At 47.2% G+C, this 22,067-nt stretch overlaps 1 protein-coding gene across 12 annotated transcripts in view; it reads right to left on the reverse strand.

Moving 5' to 3' along the window:
- CEP250 (centrosomal protein 250) overlaps positions 1-22,067 on the reverse strand; it is a 50,208-nt gene that overhangs the window by 14,334 nt on the left and 13,807 nt on the right. For 8 of the 12 annotated variants that reach the window (XM_059898814.1, XM_059898815.1, XM_059898816.1 and 5 more), the window contains 18 exons: positions 21,927-22,023; positions 19,729-19,836; positions 19,051-19,212; positions 18,332-18,510; positions 17,844-18,026; positions 15,919-16,063; positions 14,921-15,067; positions 14,003-14,233; positions 12,962-13,155; positions 12,610-12,737; positions 12,255-12,424; positions 6,427-6,594; positions 5,887-6,021; positions 4,442-4,585; positions 3,678-3,811; positions 2,611-2,749; positions 1,321-1,663; positions 308-429 (listed from right to left, as the gene is read on the reverse strand). In XM_059898814.1, coding sequence (XP_059754797.1) covers positions 308-429; positions 1,321-1,663; positions 2,611-2,749; positions 3,678-3,811; positions 4,442-4,585; positions 5,887-6,021; positions 6,427-6,594; positions 12,255-12,424; positions 12,610-12,737; positions 12,962-13,155; positions 14,003-14,233; positions 14,921-15,067; positions 15,919-16,063; positions 17,844-18,026; positions 18,332-18,510; positions 19,051-19,212; positions 19,729-19,836; positions 21,927-22,023 — 2,929 coding nt within the window. Of the gene's footprint in view, positions 1-307; positions 430-1,320; positions 1,664-2,610; positions 2,750-3,677; positions 3,812-4,441; positions 4,586-5,886; positions 6,022-6,426; positions 6,595-12,254; positions 12,425-12,609; positions 12,738-12,961; positions 13,156-14,002; positions 14,237-14,355; positions 14,413-14,920; positions 15,068-15,918; positions 16,064-17,843; positions 18,027-18,331; positions 18,511-19,050; positions 19,213-19,297; positions 19,406-19,728; positions 19,837-21,926; positions 22,024-22,067 lie in introns of those variants that run through there. The other 4 variants (XM_059898813.1, XM_059898818.1, XM_059898819.1 and 1 more) reach the window with 4 other exon arrangements.

The raw sequence follows: 22,067 nt of genomic DNA on the forward strand, positions 1-22,067 counted from the left end.
ATGGCTGAGAGGAAAATGATGCAAAACAGTATCACAGATCTATACAGAGTATCACGGTTTACAGGGCTCACTCGAGTCCCTCACTCATTTATTCCTCACAGCCCTGTGAGGCAGGCACGATTTGCCCTACTTTACTAGTGAAACCAAGGCCCAGGAAGCCAAATGCTTCATTCACAGTTGCCGGGTAGTAAGTGATAGAGGTGGAACTCATCCCAACTTTACGTCATAAATAAAACAGGTCAAAGTGCTTCACAAGTCTTTTTCGGCGTAGGTGAAGAGCCTGAGGAAGGAGAACAGAGACACATACCCGGGCCCGCTGCGTCTTCCACAGGTCTTGGTGAAGCTTCTGGAGGGCAGATGCCACCGCCTCAGCTGAGAGAGCCGTCTGGAGGGGCCATCTCTTAAAGAGGATCCTAGCTCCATTCTGGTCTGAAAAAATGAGGAAACACCTCCTGACCTGGCTGCACTATGAAAAGAAACAGCCATACCTCCCAGACCTGGCCTTGACCTTCCCACCCATCCCTCTTCTCCTCAAAGAACCCCTTCTCAGCAGTTTGTTCATCATGCCCTGTCTGCATACCTACGTGCCAGGCACTGTGATGTGCACTAGAAAATGCTAGCTATCATTTGTTAGGCATTTAATAAGTGCCAGGAACTGTGTGAAAAATTTTATTTGTCATCTCATTAACTCCTTAAAAATATCCCAAGAGGTAAGTACTTTTTCTGAAAAAAATTAATTTATTCATTTTTGGCTGCGTTGGGTCTTCGTTGCTGTGCTCGGGCTTTCTCTAGTTGCGGATGGAGGGGGCTGCTCTTCATTGCAGTGTGCGGGCTTCTCATTGTGGTGGCTTCTCTTGTTGCGGAGCACGGGCTCTAGGCGCGTGGGCTTCAGTAGTTGTGGCACACGGGCTCAGTAGTTGTGGCTCGCAGGCTCCAGAGCACAGGCTCAGTAGTTGTGGCACACGGGCTTAGTTGCTCCGCAGCATGTGGGATCTTCCTGGACCAGGGATCGAACCCGTGTCCCCTGCATTGGCAGGTGGATTCTTAACCACTGCGCCACCAGGGAAGTCCCGGTAAGTACTTTTAACACCCTCATTTTATAGTTGAGAAAATCAAATTCAAAGAGGAGAGGTGACTTGCCCAAGGACACACATCTAGCAAATGGCCGAGCTGGGGTTCAAACTCCGATTGAATTAATCCCAGAGTCTGTGGCCTTGGCCTTGATGAGTATTGCCTAAGGAACTGCATTCCCTTTCCTTCTCCCCTGGGAGCTAGGCCTGGCTTTGACCAAAGGACTGAGTTCCTGGGTGGCTGCCTCACCTGGCTCAGGGCCCCAGAGGGAGGAAGCCGAGTCTCCCCCACCACTCAGCTCAAGCCCGCTCTCATAAGGAGACCCCAGGGCCTGCTGCAAGACAGAACAGAGGCTGGCCAGCTGGACCTGGGCCTGGTGCCCAGGCTGCTGTCCCACCGACAGGGCCTCCAGCTGGCTCTCCGTGTTGCGCAGTCGCAGCTGTAGTTGGGCTGCCTTGGTTTCCTGGGTCCACAAGGAAGCTCGTAGCTGCTGTTCTGTTACTCGAGCTGCCTCTAGCTCCTCCAGCAGCTGTGCTTCCTGGGCCAGAAAGTCAGCCTCCTTTTCCTTCACCTCCTGCTTCAGTAATTCCACCTGCCAGAGAGGAAGTATGGTCACTCTGAGCAGGGAATTGATATCCTCTCCCCAGACCCTCCCGGGCCTGACCCCACTCAATCCCTGTGCAAACCTTGACTGGGGCTGGGAGGATTTCAGTAGGCTCAGCTCTCCAGCAGGAAGGGAGGGCTCCGGAATGAGTGTAACCCTAGGTCTGACCTACATGCTCACCTACAGACTCCTGACACATGGGCCTGGCCTATGCAAATGGGCTTTGGCCCTGGTCCCCCTGGCAACTATGCCAGCTCCCTGCCATGATTAGAAATCTGCCTGAAACGCTGACACTGAGCCTAAAAAGACCAGTCACGATAATAATGGCTACCATTTATTGAATGCTTACTGTGTTCCTGACACTTTATATATTCCTATAATGATTAAGAATTATCATCCTTGTTTTATGGTTGAATAAAGTGATGTTCACACAACCAAGAAGCTGTAGAGCTGGGAGTCACACCCAGGACCGTCTAACAAGCAGACCTGGGTCCTCATCTGCCGCAGTCTACGTCTAGCTCTTACTCCCTCATTATTCTCCTCCCGGTTCCATCTTTCCTCTGTGCACAAGGTCTGGGGTCCTGCTGTGAGCAGACCGAGTCCCTGGAAGCAAGAGGCTGCCACTGACCCGATCTGGAGTAATACTTGTTCCCCCTGCTGTGTCTTGCCAGGCAGACCAGGCACACTTGGCAGTGGCTGGGCTTGAACCAGGCCTGCGTGAGCTCTGCCCCTCTGGGCACTGTGTTCTGGGCCATCAGGTTCCCCACAGGGTCCGTTCTCAACTCTAGGTCAGGTTCCCAAGCCCCACCCAGCCCAGTCCTGGCTTCCCCCTCCTGCTGGGGCTGCTGAGGTCCCAGCGTGACTGAGCAATCACCTGCCGACTCCACAAGCAGGTTTCTACCAAGGAAGAGGGCTCTTAGTGGGGTGGGAAATACCTGGGCGCTGAGCTCTTTCTGCCCTGCCTGGGCCTCCTGCATGTCCTGGCGCAAGGAGCTCAGCTCTTGCTGTCGAACAGAGTCAGCCTCTTGTAAAACAAGGAGTCTCTGTTCCTTTTCCACCAGTGACAGAGTCAGGCTAAAAAGAGAGGGTTCAGAGGGCTGGGCCATTCTCTCAGGGAATGAAGAACTACCTTCTCATCTGACTGCTCTAACACAGCATTAATAATTAATAGAAACAGTGATGATAATGATTCCAGTATAACAATAAAAGCCTCCATATACTGAGTACCTACTGAGTGCTCCTAGGTCCTTCATGCATATAATATTTCATTTCAACTTCACAGTTTATTCTTCTCTGGCAAATTCCAGAAATATCTATACAATACCTCAAATTCAACATGTCCAATTCTTCCCATCCCCTCTGCACCTCCCCTCACACCAGTCACCCCTACTATGTTCCCCAGCTCACTGAATGGCACCTCCATTCACCCTGAGAAGTCTTGACCACATCACAGCATCCTCCCCTCATCCCACCTGAGTCCACTCTAAGACTACAAATAACTGATTCCAACTCCCCTAACACCCCTTAAACCCCTTCCCTCCTCCCCTTCCCTCCGACCCTACCTCGGTTCAGCTTTGGTTCTCTTAATCTGGACAATTGTACCAGTCTCCTACCTTGTCTTCCTGCCTCTAGTTTCATCAACAAAAGGATTTCTCCGTCCTCAGACTCCAGGTAACATAATCTGCAATACTTTCCTTTGGGGGTTATTTGATTAACGTCTTCCCCACAAAACTATAAATTCTACTGAGGCAGAGACTCTATTGTCTTAATATATCCCCAACCCCTGGCATAGTGTCTGGTGCATGCTACATGTTCTCTAAATATCTGCTAAATGAATGAAGCATGAGCTTTGGAGACAAGGACCATGCCCTCTCCACACAGCTACCTGTACAACCCAGAGCTGGAGACGTGAGAGGTTAGGTGACCTGAGCAAACTGTCAACCTCACAGTGACCCCTGGATCCAGACAGGCAAAAGCCAACTCCATGGCCTGTCTAGCCTACCTGGCTTTCTCTCTCTCCAGCTCCTTCTGAATTCGGCTACACTCCTGGGCCTCTCTCAGCTTCTCCTGAACCTCCTGGTCCACCAACCTCTGGGAGTCTTCCTTGGAAACCAGCTGAGACTTCAAGTCCTCCACCTGCAAAGTCAAGGGCATGAGGACCAAGGGCAGGAAGGTTGGTGGGAGGATGCTTCTCACCTAGGGCTTTAGGGTCCTTCAAGGTTTACCAGAGTCACCAGCCCATTTTCAAAGCTCTGGAGTTTCTGCCAACCCTAACATGCTGTTCTTAACCACCTCCCTCTGCCAGTACCATTCAGCCTAGTCCCCTGTCTCCCCAGCCTCACATATGCTGTATAGAGGCAGGCACAAACAAAAACCTTGGCTGAATGTAACTCTGTCCAAAGGCCAAGTGATGAGCAAGTGATTGTATTTTTTTTTAAATAAACAATCCGAACATCATCTGATATAGGATTTTGAGAAGGAAAAGCAATCTGGTATAAAAATACTGGATCTATGGGGAGGCTGGGTCTGTGGGGCTGCCAAGAAAATATGAGGTCTGTGGTCCCCACTGAGAGAGGTTACTAACTACCCCAGGGATCTGGGAGGCACATGCGCAGCTCTGAGCACCCTTCACTTTTCCACTCAGTACTGGGGCTTCCCTCCCCCTCCCAGGCGCAGGCAGCCAAGGTTCCCCCGTCCTGCCATGGGGAGTGGGAGAGCCTGGCTGTGCTGGGGAAGGGTGCTGGGCTGGGAGAGAGGAGCAGGGACCTGCTTCTGCAGGTCTATCTTATCCTGCAGCAGGGTGCCGCCCTCTTCCTGGAGGGCAGCAAGGCTGTCTCTGTGCTGCTGGGCTGCCTGCTCCAGCTCCCGCTGAGCCTCCTGGAGCTGGGTCTGCAGCATCCCAGTGGTCTCCTGCAAAGGGAGAAGACAGCAGGGAGTAGAAGGAAGCTTCCTGGGTCTTGAAATCCATGTTACAGAAATCCGTGTTGTATAAATACTGGTTTTTTGCTTGTGTTGCCAAAAGCTGAGGCAGGGCCCAGCTATCCACGTTTTTTCCATGATACCCTGTCACCTCAAGTCCTCACCTCCTATTCCCTCTCCTCCCTCCCCAAGTGCACTGCTCACCCAGGCTTTCTCGGCCAGGGTCCCTTACCCAGACCACTGCAGCAGCCTCCTGCTGGGTGTCCCTACTTCCACTTCATGCCACCATGCCCACATGCAAGCAGGCAAACACAAACACACACAAAATTCTCCCCTCAGCAGCTAAAGTATTTTTTAAATATATACGTAATAAGTCATGTCCCACTCTGCTTTTTTTTTTTTTTTTCCTGCTTTTCAAATACCATCCAACATGTTCCCACTGCCCTTAGAACAAAGTCCAAGGTCCTACCACGGCTGACAAAGGGCTCCTGCCCCCAAGCTTATCATGCTGCCTCCTGTCTGTCCTGAACTGTCCCAGGCCCTTTCTGCCTGTCCCAGGCCCTTATGATAGCTATTTCCTCTGCCTAAACTGTTCTTCAAGTGGCTGGCTTCTTTTCTTTTCCTTTTAATGATTTTATTGAGATTCAGTTCACATACCCTACAATTTACTCATTTAAAGCATACAATTCAATGGTTTTAGTATATTCACAGAGTTGTGCAACTGTCACCATGATCATTTTTTACCATTTTCATCACCTCCAGAAAGAAATCCTGTACCCTCCCCATCCCCCATCCTCACTCCCAACTACTCATCTACTTTCTGTCTGTGTAGATTTGCCTGTTTTGGATATTTCCTACAAGTGGAATCATACACTGTGTGGCTTCTTGTAACTGGCTTCTTTCACTTAGCATAATGCTTTCAAGGTTCATCCTTATTGTTCTATGGGTCTGGCTCTTCCACCTTAATGGCTTAGCTCAAATGTCATTTTCTCAGTGAGGCCCTCCATGACCACCTTGTCCAAAGAGGCCTCCTTTGAATCACTCTCAATTACACCATCTTATTTATTTCCTTTACAGCCCTTATCACAACCTGTAATTATCTCACTTATTTTGTGTCTGCTTTGCCACTAGAACTCCATGACTGTCATGTTCACCGCTGTGCCACACCTTTCTGTGGGTCAAATGTCAGCACCTAGCCAGGACCCGGTGCAAAGAAGTGCCAAAGAGCAGGTCAATGTGAATGAATAAATCAATGCTGCCTCTTCTTCCTTGCCCAGAACCACCCTCCATACCTGCTCCTTTAACTTCTGAACCTTCATGTCCTGCCTCAGCCGCTCCAGTTGTTGGCTGGCATCTGCCAGCTCCTTCTGGGTCTGTAGCAGTGTCTCCAGGAGGGACACCCTCTCCTTCTCTGTTTCAAGCTGCATCTGTGGAGGGGCAGGAGGGCAAGGGCTTGTTGGGTTAGGGGTCACCATGCTCACCCACTAGGCCACAAGCACACGCCAGCTGCTCTAGGGCTCTTCTAGCAAATGGGGTGGGGGCTGAGGGTGAAGGAAGGTCTGGACCCACTGACTGAGAGCCAGGAAGTACGAAGATTGCTGCTGGTTTGCAAGCTGACAGGATGTGGTAAACGACAGCCCTCCCTCAGGAAGTAGGACATACCGCCGGCCGTGCAGCTAACGGTACCAATCACCTGCTCATGGGGAGCAGAGCGGGAAGCTACATCCTCTTCTGGAAGCCCCTGCAGCACCACCCTCGGGAGTGGGAAAGGAAGTGGTCCAAGGTAGGGGGATCACAGGGTGGACGTGCAGCCCAGCCTCCCAGCTGCCCACCTGGCACAGGGCGCTCTCGGCCTCGGCCTGTTCTTCTGCCCTCTGTGTCCGCATGGCCTCCGTTTCTGCCTGCTGTTCCCTCAGCCTCGTTTCCAGCTCCATTTTCTCCCTCTCCAGGCTCTCCAGAGCCTTGTCCAGTTCCTGCTGGTGCCAGGAGCGCTCTCTCTCCTGGTCGCATGAAGGAGGCACCGTTAGAGCCGAGGGGGTGAGGAGAGGAGGCAGAAGGAGAACCGGGTTAGGGCAAGAAGCCTACTGCCCACCAGCTGTGTGACCTCGGTGCCTCACGTGACAAGCCTGCTTCCTCATCTGCGAGGTGAGGCTAATCATCCTGCCTTGCCCATCTTGCCAAATTTTATGAGGATCAAATGAGATTTATTAAAAAAAAAAATCAAATGATATAATACATGGAAAAGTGTTTTCTAAAGCGCAACTGTCCCTCATATAAGCTACAAATATCTGTTATTTTAAAGCAAGCACATCATGGTTGGTGGTTGTAACAGTGAACTGAGGTGGCGGACTTGCTCTCTGCTGTCCCCCCTCCCCTGCTCAGGGTGACAGGGTTAGCCTCCCAGAAAGCCAGGCCGAGCCTGTCTCCTACACGACACAAGAGCGTTAGCATGGGGCATCCCGGTCCTCCCAGAGGTCCATCAGTGACCGACACCTTCCCTGATCTCCTAGACGAATCCAGCCCCTCTATTAGGATCTCAGGGTGGTGGTGAGGGCACTGGAGCCAGGCTGCCTAGGTTACAGTCTTTACCCCCGTACCACTAGTGTGACCTCAGTTCATTTCTATCGCATCTCCGTGCCTCAGTTTCCTCATCTATAAAAACGGGACAGGGAATTCCCTGGAGGTCCAGTGGTTAGAACTCTGCGTTTTCACTGCTGAGGGCGCAGGTTTGGTCCCTAGTCCGGGAACTAAGATCCCGCAAGCTGCACGGTGTGGCCTAAATAAATAAATAAATCATGTGTAAAAAATAATAATAAAATTTAAAAAAATTTTTTTAAAAATGAGGATAACAACAGGTTCCTCCTAGGGTTGTTCTCACGAGTGAAGTCGTGTAAAGAGCTTTAAGTGGTGCTGAGCACCCAGAAAGCATTCAGTAGACAATAGCTATCATCATCTTCATCACCTTTCCTTTAAAATGTTTGTAAGTCTGTAGTTGTCCACGTTTAGCGGGAAGGCCTCTAGTGTTTCACCCCTTTCCAACATCGTCTTGTGCACTCTCCCCTCACTCGCTACACTCTGGCTGCACTGGCCTCCTTTCAGGTCCTGGAGGACACCACACACCTCCATTCCTTAAGGCCTTGACTCATGCTTTCCTTCTACTTGGACTGCTCTTCCCACCCCACCGTCACTCATGGCTTAAATGACACTTCCTCATAGATGCCTTCCCAGACCATACGCTCAAAATGGTCCCCCTTTGTTCTTCTTCTTCTATTACCCAGTTCTTTTTCTTCATAGAACTTCCATCATCAGTTACTCATTTATGTATTAATTTATTTAATACCTATCTTCCCCCAAGACTTGAAGCTCCATCAGGAGAACCATGTCTACTTTGCTCTCTGCTGTATCCTCAACGCCCAGCATTGTGCCTGGCAGACAGTAAGAACTCAGCATTGCTTGAATGAATCACATTTCAGCTACTGGACTATTAAGATGCTTAAGAACAGTCATCTATAATACCACAGTTATAGAACAGCTATGAATATCAAATCATACACTCTGGTTCAAAAAGCCAACTGTAAGAATATGGGAAAGATGAATTTAATAGTAGTTAAGTGTTAAAAAAAACAAAACAAAACTGACCCATTTGCTCAATATGAGTTAGAAGTGAGTTATGGCTACCAGAAGAGCTAATTCTGTGATGTCCAGGAAGTAGCAGTCAAGCGTTGCTGCCTAGTTTGTGGATCAGAATACTCTGCACACTGGTTCATGAGTGACGTGTATCATGTCTAGAGGAAAGCAACCATGTTGGTGAGGTGTTTCAAGCAAGTCTAAGGCTGATTTGTTTCAGGTAATAGATTTTGGCTCAACTTAAGGAATAATTTTCTAATAACTAGATCTATCTAAAAATAAATGGGCATTCCAATGGACGGAATACAGCTAAGCAACCCTTGGAAGGGATATTGTAGAAGTGGACATAGCATAAATGCTAAGAAATGGTTAATCCCTGCTCTACCACTTCTCAGCCAGATAACCCTGAGTGACTTCTCTCAGTCTCGGTTTCCTCACTAGGTGGTTGTGTAGGCTATCTGAAATAACGTGACTAGCATTCAGCATGGTACCTGGCACGGGAAAGTGCTCAGTAAGTAAGTATCCACTATCACTGCTATTAAAGGGGATTCAGACACTAGATGGAAGAATGGAGAATATAACCCCTAAGAGTTTTTCTAATTGGTAGGATTCCAGGACAAGGCAGGCACTGTTAAAACTAACAGACTGTCTGGGAATTCCCTGGCGGTCCAGTGGTTAGGACTCCGCCAAGGGCCTGGGTTCAATCCCTGGTCAGGGAACTAGGATCCTGCATGCTGTGTGGCGTGGCCAAAAAACAAAAAACTAACAGACTCTCAAGAGTTATGAGGACTTTCAACCCTTTCAATCAGTAGGGAGATCATAAAGTCAGACAATCAGAAGTCAGAGGGATTATCTGACTGAGAAGAAAAGAAAAGATGGAGAGACTTTCCCATGATTCAGGTGTGGCCATGAGATGGTTAGTCCTTCACGGATACCAAGTCTACATCAGGTGGTAACACATCATTCAGAAGTTTTATAGCTTCTTTTACTTGTAGGGTTTTCGGTGGGTGGTATGCCTGATTCTTGCTGGGAAACTGAACTGCCTCTGGACACTGGTCATTCAATAAATATTTTGAAGTACCTACTATAATCTAGGCACATAAGTCTAAAAAGAGGCAAACTTCTGGCTACCATCTTGCCAACAAGTCTGCCTTGTAATAACTATCAAACCACAAATACACACAAGGCACAAGTCAACTTTCATTTCCAGAAATCTGACAAACAAGCTCTCTGAACCCTCCACCTGTAAAAGGGCAAAACAAACTAACAAACAAACAAAAAATGCCAATTTAACTATTAAGTATATATTTTAATGTATCACTGAGCCAGCAGGAAAATAATGAAAATTTCATTGGAGCCAAAATCAAAGCAAGACTTGTGATTTAAAGAGGTAAATGAGCACAGAACAGGCTTTCCACTGGAGATATTTACTATACCTAATAACCTTGAAATTTATTTTCTGGCTATGTGGGCAAAGAAAACAGAAAACAAAGGGTGGGGAGCCTGACAGGAGATTCCCACATAAGGCTGGACCTCCAAAGGGCTATCTGGGGTCAGGAAACTATGGCATGTGGGCCAAACCTGGCCCCGTGAGCTAAGAGTGGTTTTTATGTTTTTAATGGTTGATAAGAAGTCAAAAGAAGAATAAGACTTTGTAACATGTGAAAATTATATGAAATTCAGTTTCAGTGTCCATACATAAAGTTTTATTGGAACACAGCCATGCTCATTTACATACATGTCATTTACAGCTGCTTTTGCACTAGAGGGGCAGAGAAGAATGAGTGTGACAGAGACTGTATGGTCTGCAAGGCCCAGTGTGGCTCTTCAGAAAAACACCCACCCATCCCTGGGCTACAGTCCTCAGTAAATGGATAAACCTGAGAGAGGGAGAAAAGGGGAAGAAAAAGGGAGAGAGAAAAAGTGGGGGAGAGAGAAAACAAAACACTGTATAGAAGGGAATAGCAAGAAAATTTGTTTTAACCTTCACAAAGGGTTTTTTTAATATCTATCTATCTATCTATCTATCTATCTATCTATCTATCTATCTATCTATCTATCACTTGAGAATTCATAACCATAAGCTGGTCTTCATGTGGGTTCAGGGCCTGAATGTGGCCCAAAAACTTAAACAGAAATTGTACTTTAAGGTGGTCCTGGGATGCTAGTCCTTCAGCTTCCTCAGAGAAGCAAAAGCAAATCTCTGAGGAAAATCTCCTTTGCCTCAGGCCTAAAAGGATTCCCACAGAAAAATTTCCAGAGAACATGAGTTCAGAGTCAGGAATCAAAAAACACATAGGGGCCAAGGTCATCAGTGACAGCCAAGGGAAACAACATATAACAGAGATCCAAAAAGATTTTAGGTGTTGGAATTATTAGACAGCATAAAAGTATGTTTCACGTGTTTAAAGAATAAAAGAGGGGACTGCAAATATAAATTAGGGAGAAGACACTACAAAATGACCAAGAAGATTTGAAAAAATAACCAAACAGAATGTTGAGAAATAAAATATTTAATACATAAAATTTAAAACTTGGTGAATAGACTATAAAGCAGATTAGACACAGTTGAAAAGGGAAATTAGTGAATAGAAGAGGGATCTGAAAAAACACCACCCAGAATACAGTGTAGAAAAAGTACACATGGAAAATGTAAGAGAGAAAGTTAAGATACCTGAAGGTTACACCAAGTTCTAACATACAATTAATTAGAGGCTTCTCAATACCAACAGCGGAATAATCAGTGTGCTGACAGAAAATAACGGTTACCTTAGAATTTGTACCTGAATTTTATACCCAGTGAAACTGTCTTTCAAGAATAAAAGTGAGAGGGATAAATTAGGAGTTTGGGATTAACATATATACCTACTATATATAAAAGAGATAACAAAGACCTATTATATAGCACAGGAAACTATACTCAATACTTTGTAATAACCTATACGGGAAAAGAATCTGCAAAAAAAATAGACATAATATATATGTATAACTGAATCACTTTGCTGTACACCTGAAACTAACACAACATTGTAAATCAACTATACTTCAATAAAAAAATAAAATTAAAAAAAGGAAAAAGCTATAAAAAAGAATAAAAGTAAAATAGACATTTTCAGACAATTAACTACCAATATACCCTCACCAAAGGAAATTCTACTTCAAGGAAAACAAATCCAAATAGAAAGCCTGACACGCAAGGAGGAATGGTGAGCAAAAAAACCCTCGTAAAATTTTCAGTGTATCTAAACAATTATTGACTGTATAAAATAATCAAAATACATAATGTATGGTGTTAACAACTAGTAATAACTAAACACAATGACTAATACAGTTGATAGGCTGGGAGGAGTGAATGCAGGTAAAATGTTCTCTGGTCCTTGTGTCATTCAGGAAAAGGGTAAATATACTGATTAACTTGAGATTTTATTAAGTATGTATTTAAAAATATTAAAGAACAATGAAAAGAATAAAAAATAGAGTACATATCATCCAAAGTAGTAGAGAGAAAAAAAGAGGTGAGAAAAGAATACCATTTAATAATCTGATATAACCCTCTAAAAGAAGTTAAGAAAGGTGAATTCCCCTCCCCAAAAGGTGTAAAAAGGCAAGACAAATAGCATAAGATGGTGGAAATAAATCCAAATATGCCTATAATCACAATAAAAGCAAATGGACTAAATTAAATAATTAAAAGACAAAAGAAACACTGTTCTGAATTGGGCACGAATAGGTCCAAGGCTCTGCTCCCTTTACACCCTGGGCCAGTTTATCAATCTTAAATCCCAGGATCCATTCTTAAGTCTCTATACATACAGAAACAACAACAACAATAACACCTAACACAAATATAGAGCTTACTGTATGCCAGGAACTATTATTAGTGTTTTCCATATATTAACTCATTTACTAGCTAGAAGCTGCATTTTGCACTGTGGTGACCAACCAGGCTAGTCCTGTTCAGATTTCACTTTTATAAGCAGGAATGTCTGCTGCTGTCTGTCCCTCCCATCCCCCAGCCGCAACTACCACCTACCCATTTCTCCTGGAGCCGGTTCACCTCCTCCTCATGGGCTGACTTCAGCTGCTGCAGCGCAGCCTGCTCCTCTTGCTCAGCCTGGGCCAGCTGTCTGGCTGCCGCATCCCGTGCCTGCTCTGCCCGGCTCCGTTCAGTGTCCAGTTCCAGCTGCAGGCACCTCACTTCCCCTAAGATGCCAGGCACAGGGTCTTGTCTCTGAGCCTCTGCCCTCCATCTTTCACCCCTCTCCCCAGACCTCATGAGGAACTCCCATCTCAGAGGCCCTGGGCCTGGCTCTAATAGCTTCCCACTGTCTTCCTAGCTTTCAACATCCCTGTGGAATGAAGTGTGCCCATCCCAGTTGGGTTCTCACCTTGGATTACTTCCTTGGCTTGAGTGACGGTTTGGATCTGGACCTCCAGCTGCCCCTTGGTGACCTCTATCAGAGAATTTTGTTGCTGGGCCTCAAACAGACTGCTCTCCAGTAGCTCCTTGCATGAGCTGTCAGGTTCAGGAATCGGGAGAGTTCTTACCCATCAAGCCCCTTCCTTAAGAGGAACTGGGTTCTAACTACTTGTCACCGAGAGAATTTGGGGGCGGGGGGGGGCAATTACAAATTCATAACTCATTTAGGCCCCATATACTTTGGGCAAGGAACTTAGGTTGGCTCCCCCTTGCCTTGCAAAGCTCTCTCTGCCCTTGGCAGAACCGGGTCTGGACCCTACCTGAGCCCCAGCAGTTGTTCAGAGAGGTCCTGCCGGTCCCGCTCCACAGCCTGCAGCCGCACCTCGAGAGCCGCCTTTTCCCGCGCTAGAGCCTCCTTCTCCTGGACTTCCCGGGCAAGCGCCTCTTCCTGTCGCTTTGCCTCCTGATACAGCTGCTCCACCTGAGCTAAGGTTGCCTCCTGCTGGTGATGTGCCTGAGGGGAAGAACTGATGGGACAAAGAGCGAGGCAGGATCCCCCCAGGGCTGCTATCACCAGATGAGGGCCATGGGCTCCTCAGATTCTGGACCCAGCTCTGTGAGCCTTGAGCACTGCCCACTCACACCAAGTACCATTTATCTATTCCCCTGATCAACCCACAGAGTCCCAGCTCAGGAAACATGCTCTCCTTTGAGCAATACCCTGTACTACGGCTGCAAGAGATCTACCTCTAAGGAGCTTTTAGTCTTAAGGAGAGGTAAGACACACACATAATACCAGGAAGAAAGTGATCAGTGCCCTGAGAAAAAGGCTCTGAGAAGGGAGATTATGTATAATTACTAGGGCAATGAGAAGCTTGGTAGAGAAGAAAGATGACCTTTGAGTTGGGGCACTGGTTCAGAAACAACTCACTGAGCCCCTTGCTATGTGTTACACACTGGACTAAAAGCTGGAGTTATAAAAACAAGTAAGACATAGTCTGGCCTTCAAGGGGCTTTTGGTCTAATGGTGGAGACACATAAAAACAGATAATTATAATATAGTATGAAGGGTGTGGTGGTTGAATAAACACGATGTATTATCAGAAAACACAGGAGAGGCATCTAATTCAAACTGATGGATGTGAAGCAATGGAGAATCAGTGAAGGATTCCTCTAGGAATTCTTTTAAAAAAACTGGAAGACATACCCTAAACCAGTAACACTGGTCATTTCTAGGAAGTGAGATTTTCCCTTCCTGAATCATTTCTGTAGTGTTTTCATTTTTTACAGTGAGCATGTAAGTACAATGAGCATGTACAGTGAGCATCCTTAATGGGACGGTAGCAGTTTTGTCTTCTCACCTCGCTTAGCTTCTCTTGAATTTCTTCCTTCTCGTCTTGCATTTCCCTGAGATCTGCCTGCAGCTCAGCCCTGGTCTCCTCCGCTTTCTGCAGCTGAGTCTCCAGGTGGGTGTTCTTTTCCCACAGGGCTTCCCTGTTCCTCTCGGCCTCTGTCAGGCCCACCTGCAAAGTGTTTCTTGCCTGCTCTGCTGCGTCCATCCTGCCGCACACAGACTGGTTCTCCTGTTCTAACTACTGGCCAAAAAGGGAACGACATCAAAGACAAAGGGTTACGGTTTAGAGATGAAGTGCTGAGACAGAAATCCAAGTGAGATATGAATCTGTTCTCCACAGATGAACACAGGAGTGCTTACGAGAGAGGAGGACTATGCACACATTTGGTCTGGGGTCTTTACTCCAGGTACTAGATGGGTTGATGCTGGGGACAGAGAGAAAAAAACTGCTCTTAAAGAGTTCAGAATAAGGGAACATACAACATTTCTGGGGCTCAAGGGAATGGGGTAGTGAAGAGACGTGTTAAATCTGTAACCTCTAGAGAAAATTCTGAGACTTGGGCTCTTCAACAGATCCTTTTCTGTGATTGCTGTTATCTCGTACAACAGGATTAAAACCCAGTCTTCCTTCCAGAGGACATGGGCCTGGCCCTGATGATTTTACCCTAAAGCCCAAAGGTAGTTCTGCTGTAGATGTGGGAGGGGTCTATTTTTAATGGCTGAGCCCAGGCCTTGTAATCTTTGCTCTCCTTTGCGCTATAAATGTTCCTTTTGCTCATTCCAGGACTATGTTTGGGAGCTGATCTGTCTTGGGCTGATCCATTTAAGAACTGTTCCTTGTTACAGGCATCAGCTTTGTCTATCTCTCCCTTGCCCTCAGTCAGGGCCCAGCCCTACCCTGTGGATCAGAGAAATCTTTGCTCACCTGGAGAAGCTGCTGGTTCAGCCCAACTTTATCTAAGGCCAAAGCCTCATTTAAGGCACTGAGTTTGACAGCTGCAGCCCGAAGATCAGCTACCTCAGTCTTCAGGCTGTTCTCAGAACTCGACAGCTCCACAATAGACTGTTCTGCCTAAAAGCAGAGAGTTAAAGAGTTTCATTTTCCAGTTTTCCTGCAACAGTGAACAGCTCACATCCCCAACATCTGCTGCTTTCCTTGTACAGAGATCAGTTAACACTTCATTCCTTCCCTTACATCCTGAACAACTTTTCCCTTCATTTATTCATTCACTTACCCATTCATTCGTTGAAGAGTAAGAGAGGAACTCACATTACAGAGGCACAGACATCAGGATGTATAAACAACTACAACTGTGATGACACCATAGCCAATGTAAGCACAAAGTGCTCTGGGAACTCAAAGAAAGCATTAATTCAATTTGAGAGAATCAAAAATGCTTGGTAGAAGAGTCGACAGTTAAGTTGGGTATTGAGAGATGAGGAACAGTTTGTGGTTAAAAGGGGAGGAAAGAAGCAGTCCAGGCAAAGGGAAAAGTACATACAAAGTATTAAAATCACAAAAGAACGGGTAAAACTGAGAATGCAATTAGTGCTATGTGGCAGGAATGAAGGTATATGAGGCGTTAGGACAGGGATCTGGAGTGAAGAGGAGGCTAGAAACAGTTCGGGGCAGGTGGCAGAGGGCTTTGAATGTGGTACCAAGGAGCTGGGAAGCCAATGAATGGTTTTAGGAAGGAGACTGACATGACCAGATTTACACTTTAGAAAACCATTCTAATTCCAGTACAGAGAGTCTGTTTGGAGGGACAGAACCCAAAAGCAGAAACTAGGCATTGAGGCAAGAAACAGGAAGGGCCATGACTTGCAGGATGAAGGAGGAGGCAGGCTGCGCGCCTTTTTCCTGGAGACACAACTTTCCAAGCCGCCCGCCCCACCCAGCCAGCGAGGGGGAGGCCCACGCACCCTGGCCAGTGCGGCGGTCACTTCTGTCTGCTCTTGTCTCAGCAACTCCCCTTCCAGGCGACTGGACTCCAGGGCTTCCCGAAGGGTGATCAGTTCACTGAGTGACTCTGACTGTTTGGCTTCCAGGCCCGCCAGCGTCTCCTGACTAAGATGGGAAACAGAAGGGGGCTAGAGGAAATCTCAGGGAGTGGCCACACCCCAAAAGATAACTGGAATGTAATTGCTTTTGCAATGCAAAAGAATGAAGGCGGTCTCTAAAAACTGATAAGGAGAGGTCTCCAAGACACATAACATGAAAAAAGCAAGGCGCAGAACAGTATATGTGGTGCACTATCTTTTATGCAAGAAATTGGGGGAAATAAGGATATATGCATATATTGCATAAAGCAGCACTAGACATATTAATAAGAAATTAATTTAAATGGTTACAAACAGGAGGAAGGAATATGGGATGAATGAAGCAGAGGGAAGTAGTACTTTCTCTTTGCATACCTTTTAAAATAGTTTTGACTTCTGAATCATGTAAATATTAATAAGTGTATTATCGAGTCACACAAATTAAATTTAAAAACATAAAACTATCTTTGTGGATTGTCTCTCCTTTTCCTTAGTAGAGGGGAGACCACTCCTTGTGCAAGTCATGATCCTTAGAGCAGTCATTCAAGATTCCATTATTCGTGCCTATTAGGCAGAAGGAGCTAGGGAACCGGTGAGGAGGGGATGCATCAAAGATGAAGAAGACACAGGGACTTTCCTGGTGGTCCAGTGGTAAAGAATCCACCTTCTAATGCAGGGGACGCCGGTTCGATCCCTAGTAAGGGAACTAAGATCCCACATGCCGTGGGTCAACTGAGCCCGCGCGCCACAACTACTGAGCCTGCGTGCCTCAACTAGAGAGCCCGCGTGCCACAAACTATAGAGCCCACGTGCTCTGGAGCCTGTGCGCCACAACTGGAGGGAGAAAACCCGCACACCACAACTAGAGAGAAGCCCGGGCGCCACAACAAAAGATCCCGCATGCTGCAATGAAGATCCCGCATGCCGCAACTAAGACATGATGCAGCCAAAAATAAAATAAATTAATTAATTAAAAAAAAAAACACAAACCTCTGCTCATTAAAAAAAAAAAGAAGATACAGCCCCTGCTACCAGGTACTGAAGACCTACCATATGCCAGGCTCTGTGCTGGCATTTTGCAAAACACTGCTTTAATCTCCCCGAAGATCCTTCAAGGGAAATATTATCAGCCCCATTTTATAAATAATCTGTCCAAGTGGCAGAGCCATAATTTAAAGCAAGCTTCTGCCCAGCTCTAAAGTCCTTGCTTTTTCTATGACATCGTATCGGGGAATTTACAAATGAGCTGGGTCCCTTTACTCTGGAATTCCCTTCCTTGACCAGCTCATTTCCCATTACTTCCCAGGATCAGTCCTACCCTTTGGCCAGCCCGGCCTCCTCTGAACATGCCATGAACGTTCCTGACTCCTTTTCTTTGCTAATCTGTTCCTTTAGCCCTTGTCCCACTCTCTATCAATCAAAATATGTCAAGGCCCAGCTCAACGGCTACCCTCTCCTCCATGAAGCTTTCAATAATTAACTGTTACTCCTATTCTCCCAGAGGACCTAGCTTGAAGCTCTTTTTTAGCTCAGACTTCATCTGGCCACGGTTTACTTGTCTGACTTCCCCATTACACTGCAAACTGCTTGAGATCAGAGCCTGTGTCTTATTTATTTCTGTACCCCCAACAGGGCCTCGGCCCTTCTGGGTGTTCAGCAATGCTTGGATGAACTTTCTGTTTTCATCCTTCTGCAAAGGACGGAGCAGTAAGCTAATGTGAACCCCCCCGAACACCAGGCTTCGATTTACTCCACTTTCTAAGAGGGGGGAGGGCGTGGGGGGGGGAGGGGCTGTCACAAGCACGCACAGGCGCTGCCGTTCCCGGAGGGCCAGGTGCAGCTCCTCCTGCTGCTCCTCCTTCTCGCCCTGAGCAGAGTCGCCCTGCAGCTGCAGCTCCATGTTTGTCCTCCGCAGTCGCCACGCCTCCTGCTCCAGCACCTCCAGCTGCTGCTGCAGCTCCCCCCTGGTCTTCTGCAGGAGCTCTCGCTCCCTGGAAGGAGACCAGACATGAGCAGAAACCCTGGAACCTAAAAGCCCTCCTGGAATCAGACAGTACAGGGTCAAAGGAGAGAGGTTTATGTTTCCTTTAAGTATCTCATCTTCCCTTTTGAGCAGGAAACTGTTTTCTTATCATCACAAAGACCAAAACTGAGTGAGCAGGAACCAGCAGAACACAAAGCAAGGCAGCCCTGAGCAGCTCTGGGTCTAGGGAAGAACAGGGTCAGCCAACCAAACACATGGGCTGGGCGGGGACTGAGCCTGGGAGGAAGAGGGGGATGAACAGCCCCCGCTCACCTGCTGAGAGAGTCCACCTCCCCCTGCAGGTCCACAGTCTGCCCTGCCAGGGTGTCCCGCTCCCCGGTGAGCTGCTGTAGCCGCTGTCTCAGGGCCTCGCCCTCTTCCTTCCACTGATGATGCTGGTGCTGCAAGGAGCTCACAGCTTCCTGGCAGCCTGACAGCTGCTGCCTTAGGTCCTGCGGAGGGAGAGTAGCAGAGGTGAGGTGGTGAACAAGAGCGCAGGGCAGAGGAGGGATGTCATAAGCCTGAAGGTGGGGCTGGGCAAGGGGGTTGGGGGCTGGTGCAACAAAGGGAAGCTAAGAAAAGAGATGAGACCAGTCGAGGAGACAGAGCATCAGAGATGACTGGGTTCTGTGGCTCCCAGAGTGTCAGAGTCCATCATCTTCAAATGTAAAATGGTGGGGGGTGGTAAGCGTGGCTGGGACCCTTAGAATTGGGGAACGCTTACCCACACTCCCCTGGGGCTCCACTTTGCACAGTGCTGTGTAAAGACTGCATCAAAGTGGAGCGTGCCAGTGGCACGGAGAGTGTGCCTGCTCCCCACGAGCACAACTGGGCAGACACACAGATTCTAATGGGCACTTCGGGGTGCTGACAAAACACTTTGTGACTGGTCAACGTAGCAAAAGGGGCAGTCTGGGCTAGGAGGGTACCTGGGGCCCAAGTCAGTTTAGACACCCATCCCTGTGGCTGAGGAGGAGTGCTGGGGTTCTCACCTGCACAGCCTGGCGTCTCTGAGTCAGCACTGAACGCACCAGAGAAAGAGCCTTGTCTGGCTGCTGGGAATCGAACTGGGAGGAGAAGCCACTAGGGTCCAACTCCAAGGAGCTCTCATGACCAGAGCCTTGGGCCATATTGTCCTCTTCTTCTACCATGGCCTGAAATCCAACACAGCAGGGTCACCATCCTACTGACCGAGGCCTAGAATCCATGGAGAGGACTACCATGCCAGCCTGGACAAACCTGATGTCTCCTCTCTCAGGTCCTCTCCCTGGGGGCTGGGAGGAGGGTATCTTAAGAGCAAAAAAGGTTGGTTCCTTCAACTCCTCAAACCAACTCTTCCCCTTCGGTCACCCAAACCTAGAATGAGCAACAAGACTAGCACCCCTTGAACACTCAAGGAATAAATGAAGGAAGAAGAGGTTGCTGAGGTAGCAAAGGCCAGAATCCAGCCGCTGCCTGAGAACTGCAGCTAGCAGTAAGAAAGAGGGCGTTTCAGCAGGCAGTGCCAACACACGAAAGCTTAGCTACTCCTTAGGGTTCCAGTCTTCAAATATACTCAGACAATTCCTCCCCACAAGACCCTAAGTCCAGACTCCTCTAGGTGCACCTGAGAGGACGGGGAGGTCTGGGGAGGGTGAGGCTGGACCAGTTACTGTGAACCGGAGGCTTACCAGTACCTGGGTTATGTCCTTGATCATTTGCTGTAAGGACAGCTTCTCCTCTTGGGCATTCCTACTTAGAGATGCCTCGTGTTCCATTAATTCTGCGTGATTTGCCTCCTGGACAGGGAACCAAATAGAGCCTATGAGCCAAACTCTCAGAAGAGAATTTATCATTCCAGGCCCCAAATTAACCAGAGTCTCATTCTGTCTATTCTGTCAACCCCACTTTTCCCCTGACCACATGTGTATGCTAACACTGTCACAGGATTCTGAAGACAATGTGATGTGGTGATTAAGAATTCAGATTAAGGGATTAAGAGCTCCAAATTAGACTGCCTAGATAAGAGTTCTTGCTCTATCACTTACTAGCTTGGTAACCTTAGGCAACTCCTTCTTTGAGCTTCCTTCTCTTTAAAATAGAAATAAGGGACTTCCCTGGTGGTGCAGTGGTTAAGAATCTGCCTGCCAATGCAGGGCACACGGGTTCCAGCCCTGGTCTGGAAAGATCCCACATGCCGCGGAGCAACTAAGCCCATGCGCCACAACTACTGAAGCCCACGCACCTAGACCCTGTGCTCCGCAACAAGAGAAGCCACTGCAATGAGAAGCCGGTGCACCGCAACGAAAAGTAGCCCCCACTCTCTGCAACTAGAGAAAGCCCTTGCGCAGCAACGAAGACCCAACGCAGCCAAAAATTTTTTTTAAAAAAGGAAAAACTTAAAAAATAAAATAAAATAGGAATAATTAACAGCAACTACTTCATAGATTTGTTTTGAGGCTTGAATGAAAAAACTGCATGTAAATTACTCAACACAGTGTCTGTCACAAAGCAAATCTTCATTAAATGTGAGCCATCATTGGATGAAGGATGGCTGCTGTCTCTGAACAGCAAATTGGCACTTGAGACTTAAGGCCAGAGGAACCTCTAGCCCCAAGGCCAGCAATAAATTTGAATTCTCAAAATGTCCCCTCCTCCTTCCTACCTTATTGTGCTAGTGAAGGCTTAAAGACGCAGATTTACAGCTATGTTTCTTTTTTTGGCCTATACAAAATTTGAACCAACATTTGTAAATTGAGAGATTTGTCTGAGCTGAGAAATTCATAAAAATTCATAAAAATCTGAATTTCTGGCTTCTCTCAAAAAGTTAAAATATGGGCCACACCAGCCCCCATCCCTACATGGCAACAATTTACTGAAGTTGAATAGTGGATGCCTCCTCCAGATGGGACATATATTCTTCAGGGTCCTGCAGTCCTCACTGCTCCTCATTGTTTCCTTACTATTGAGATCAAGTGTTACCTGTTACACTGAAAACTAAATGTGACAGCACTGGAAAATCAGAATCCTTACAGCTGAACCCACTTCATTCATTTATATTACTTGGGCCCTGCGGACATATGAATTTGCAAATTCCTGAACAAAAAGAAACCAAAAAGGCATAAACATGTCTAGCTCCCAGCTGATCCTAGCTTGGATGAGAAGACTAGGGATATGTATGTGGATAGGGGTGCAGGATTTGCCTAAAATCAGAGATCTGAAAATTCCTAGAGATGAAAGGAAACGTGCAATCAAGCCAGAGGTTCTAACGTCCAACCTTAGAGAATCCCTTTGATAACATCCCTGGCAGATGTTAAGCCAGTGACACAAACCTCACTCCTTCACAAGACAGACTGTTCAACTACCGAGCAGCTCTAGCTGCTCTACCACCCTGTAACTTGTAGTCACTGGCAGTGATTGTGCCCCCCTGGCAAACATTAAACAAGCCAGCTCTCTTCCCTGGTGTCAGTCCTTCAGTTATGTGAAGGCAGCCATCATGTCTCCCTCAAGCCCTCCTTCTCCAGGCTAACCACATTCATGCTCCTCAGGCGTTTCCCTTATGACTAGGTTTTGAATCTCTCCAGACATCCCCCCCTCCTACTTGGCTAGTGTGCCTCTTCATGTGTGTCCCACTCTCTTGGAGGAGGACACACTGCATGCATGCACTGCTATAGTTTCCCTAGGAATATAGAAGGGATAGTAGACAGGTAATGTTTATTAAATGGATAAATGAATGAGTTAATTAATTTTCAGATTCAACCAAAATTAATTTTTTAGCTTTAGGGGATTTCATCAAGGAACATTTAACTGGTATCCTGCACTCTCTGTCCATAAAGGACAGGAATCTACAGGCCCACTCCCAACTCTCCCAGAACAAAGGATCACGTACCAGGATCTCCATCGTCTCTCTCAGAGCCTTTACCATCTTTTCATAATCTTCATTTTGCTTCTGAGACTGGGTCAGTAGAGCAGAGAGCTCGGTCACCCTGAAGAGAAGAGCATAGCACAGTTACCTGGGCACCCACTGATG

Source organism: Balaenoptera ricei, chromosome 15 (assembly GCF_028023285.1).
Source record: "Balaenoptera ricei isolate mBalRic1 chromosome 15, mBalRic1.hap2, whole genome shotgun sequence".
NCBI lineage: Eukaryota > Metazoa > Chordata > Mammalia > Artiodactyla > Balaenopteridae > Balaenoptera > Balaenoptera ricei.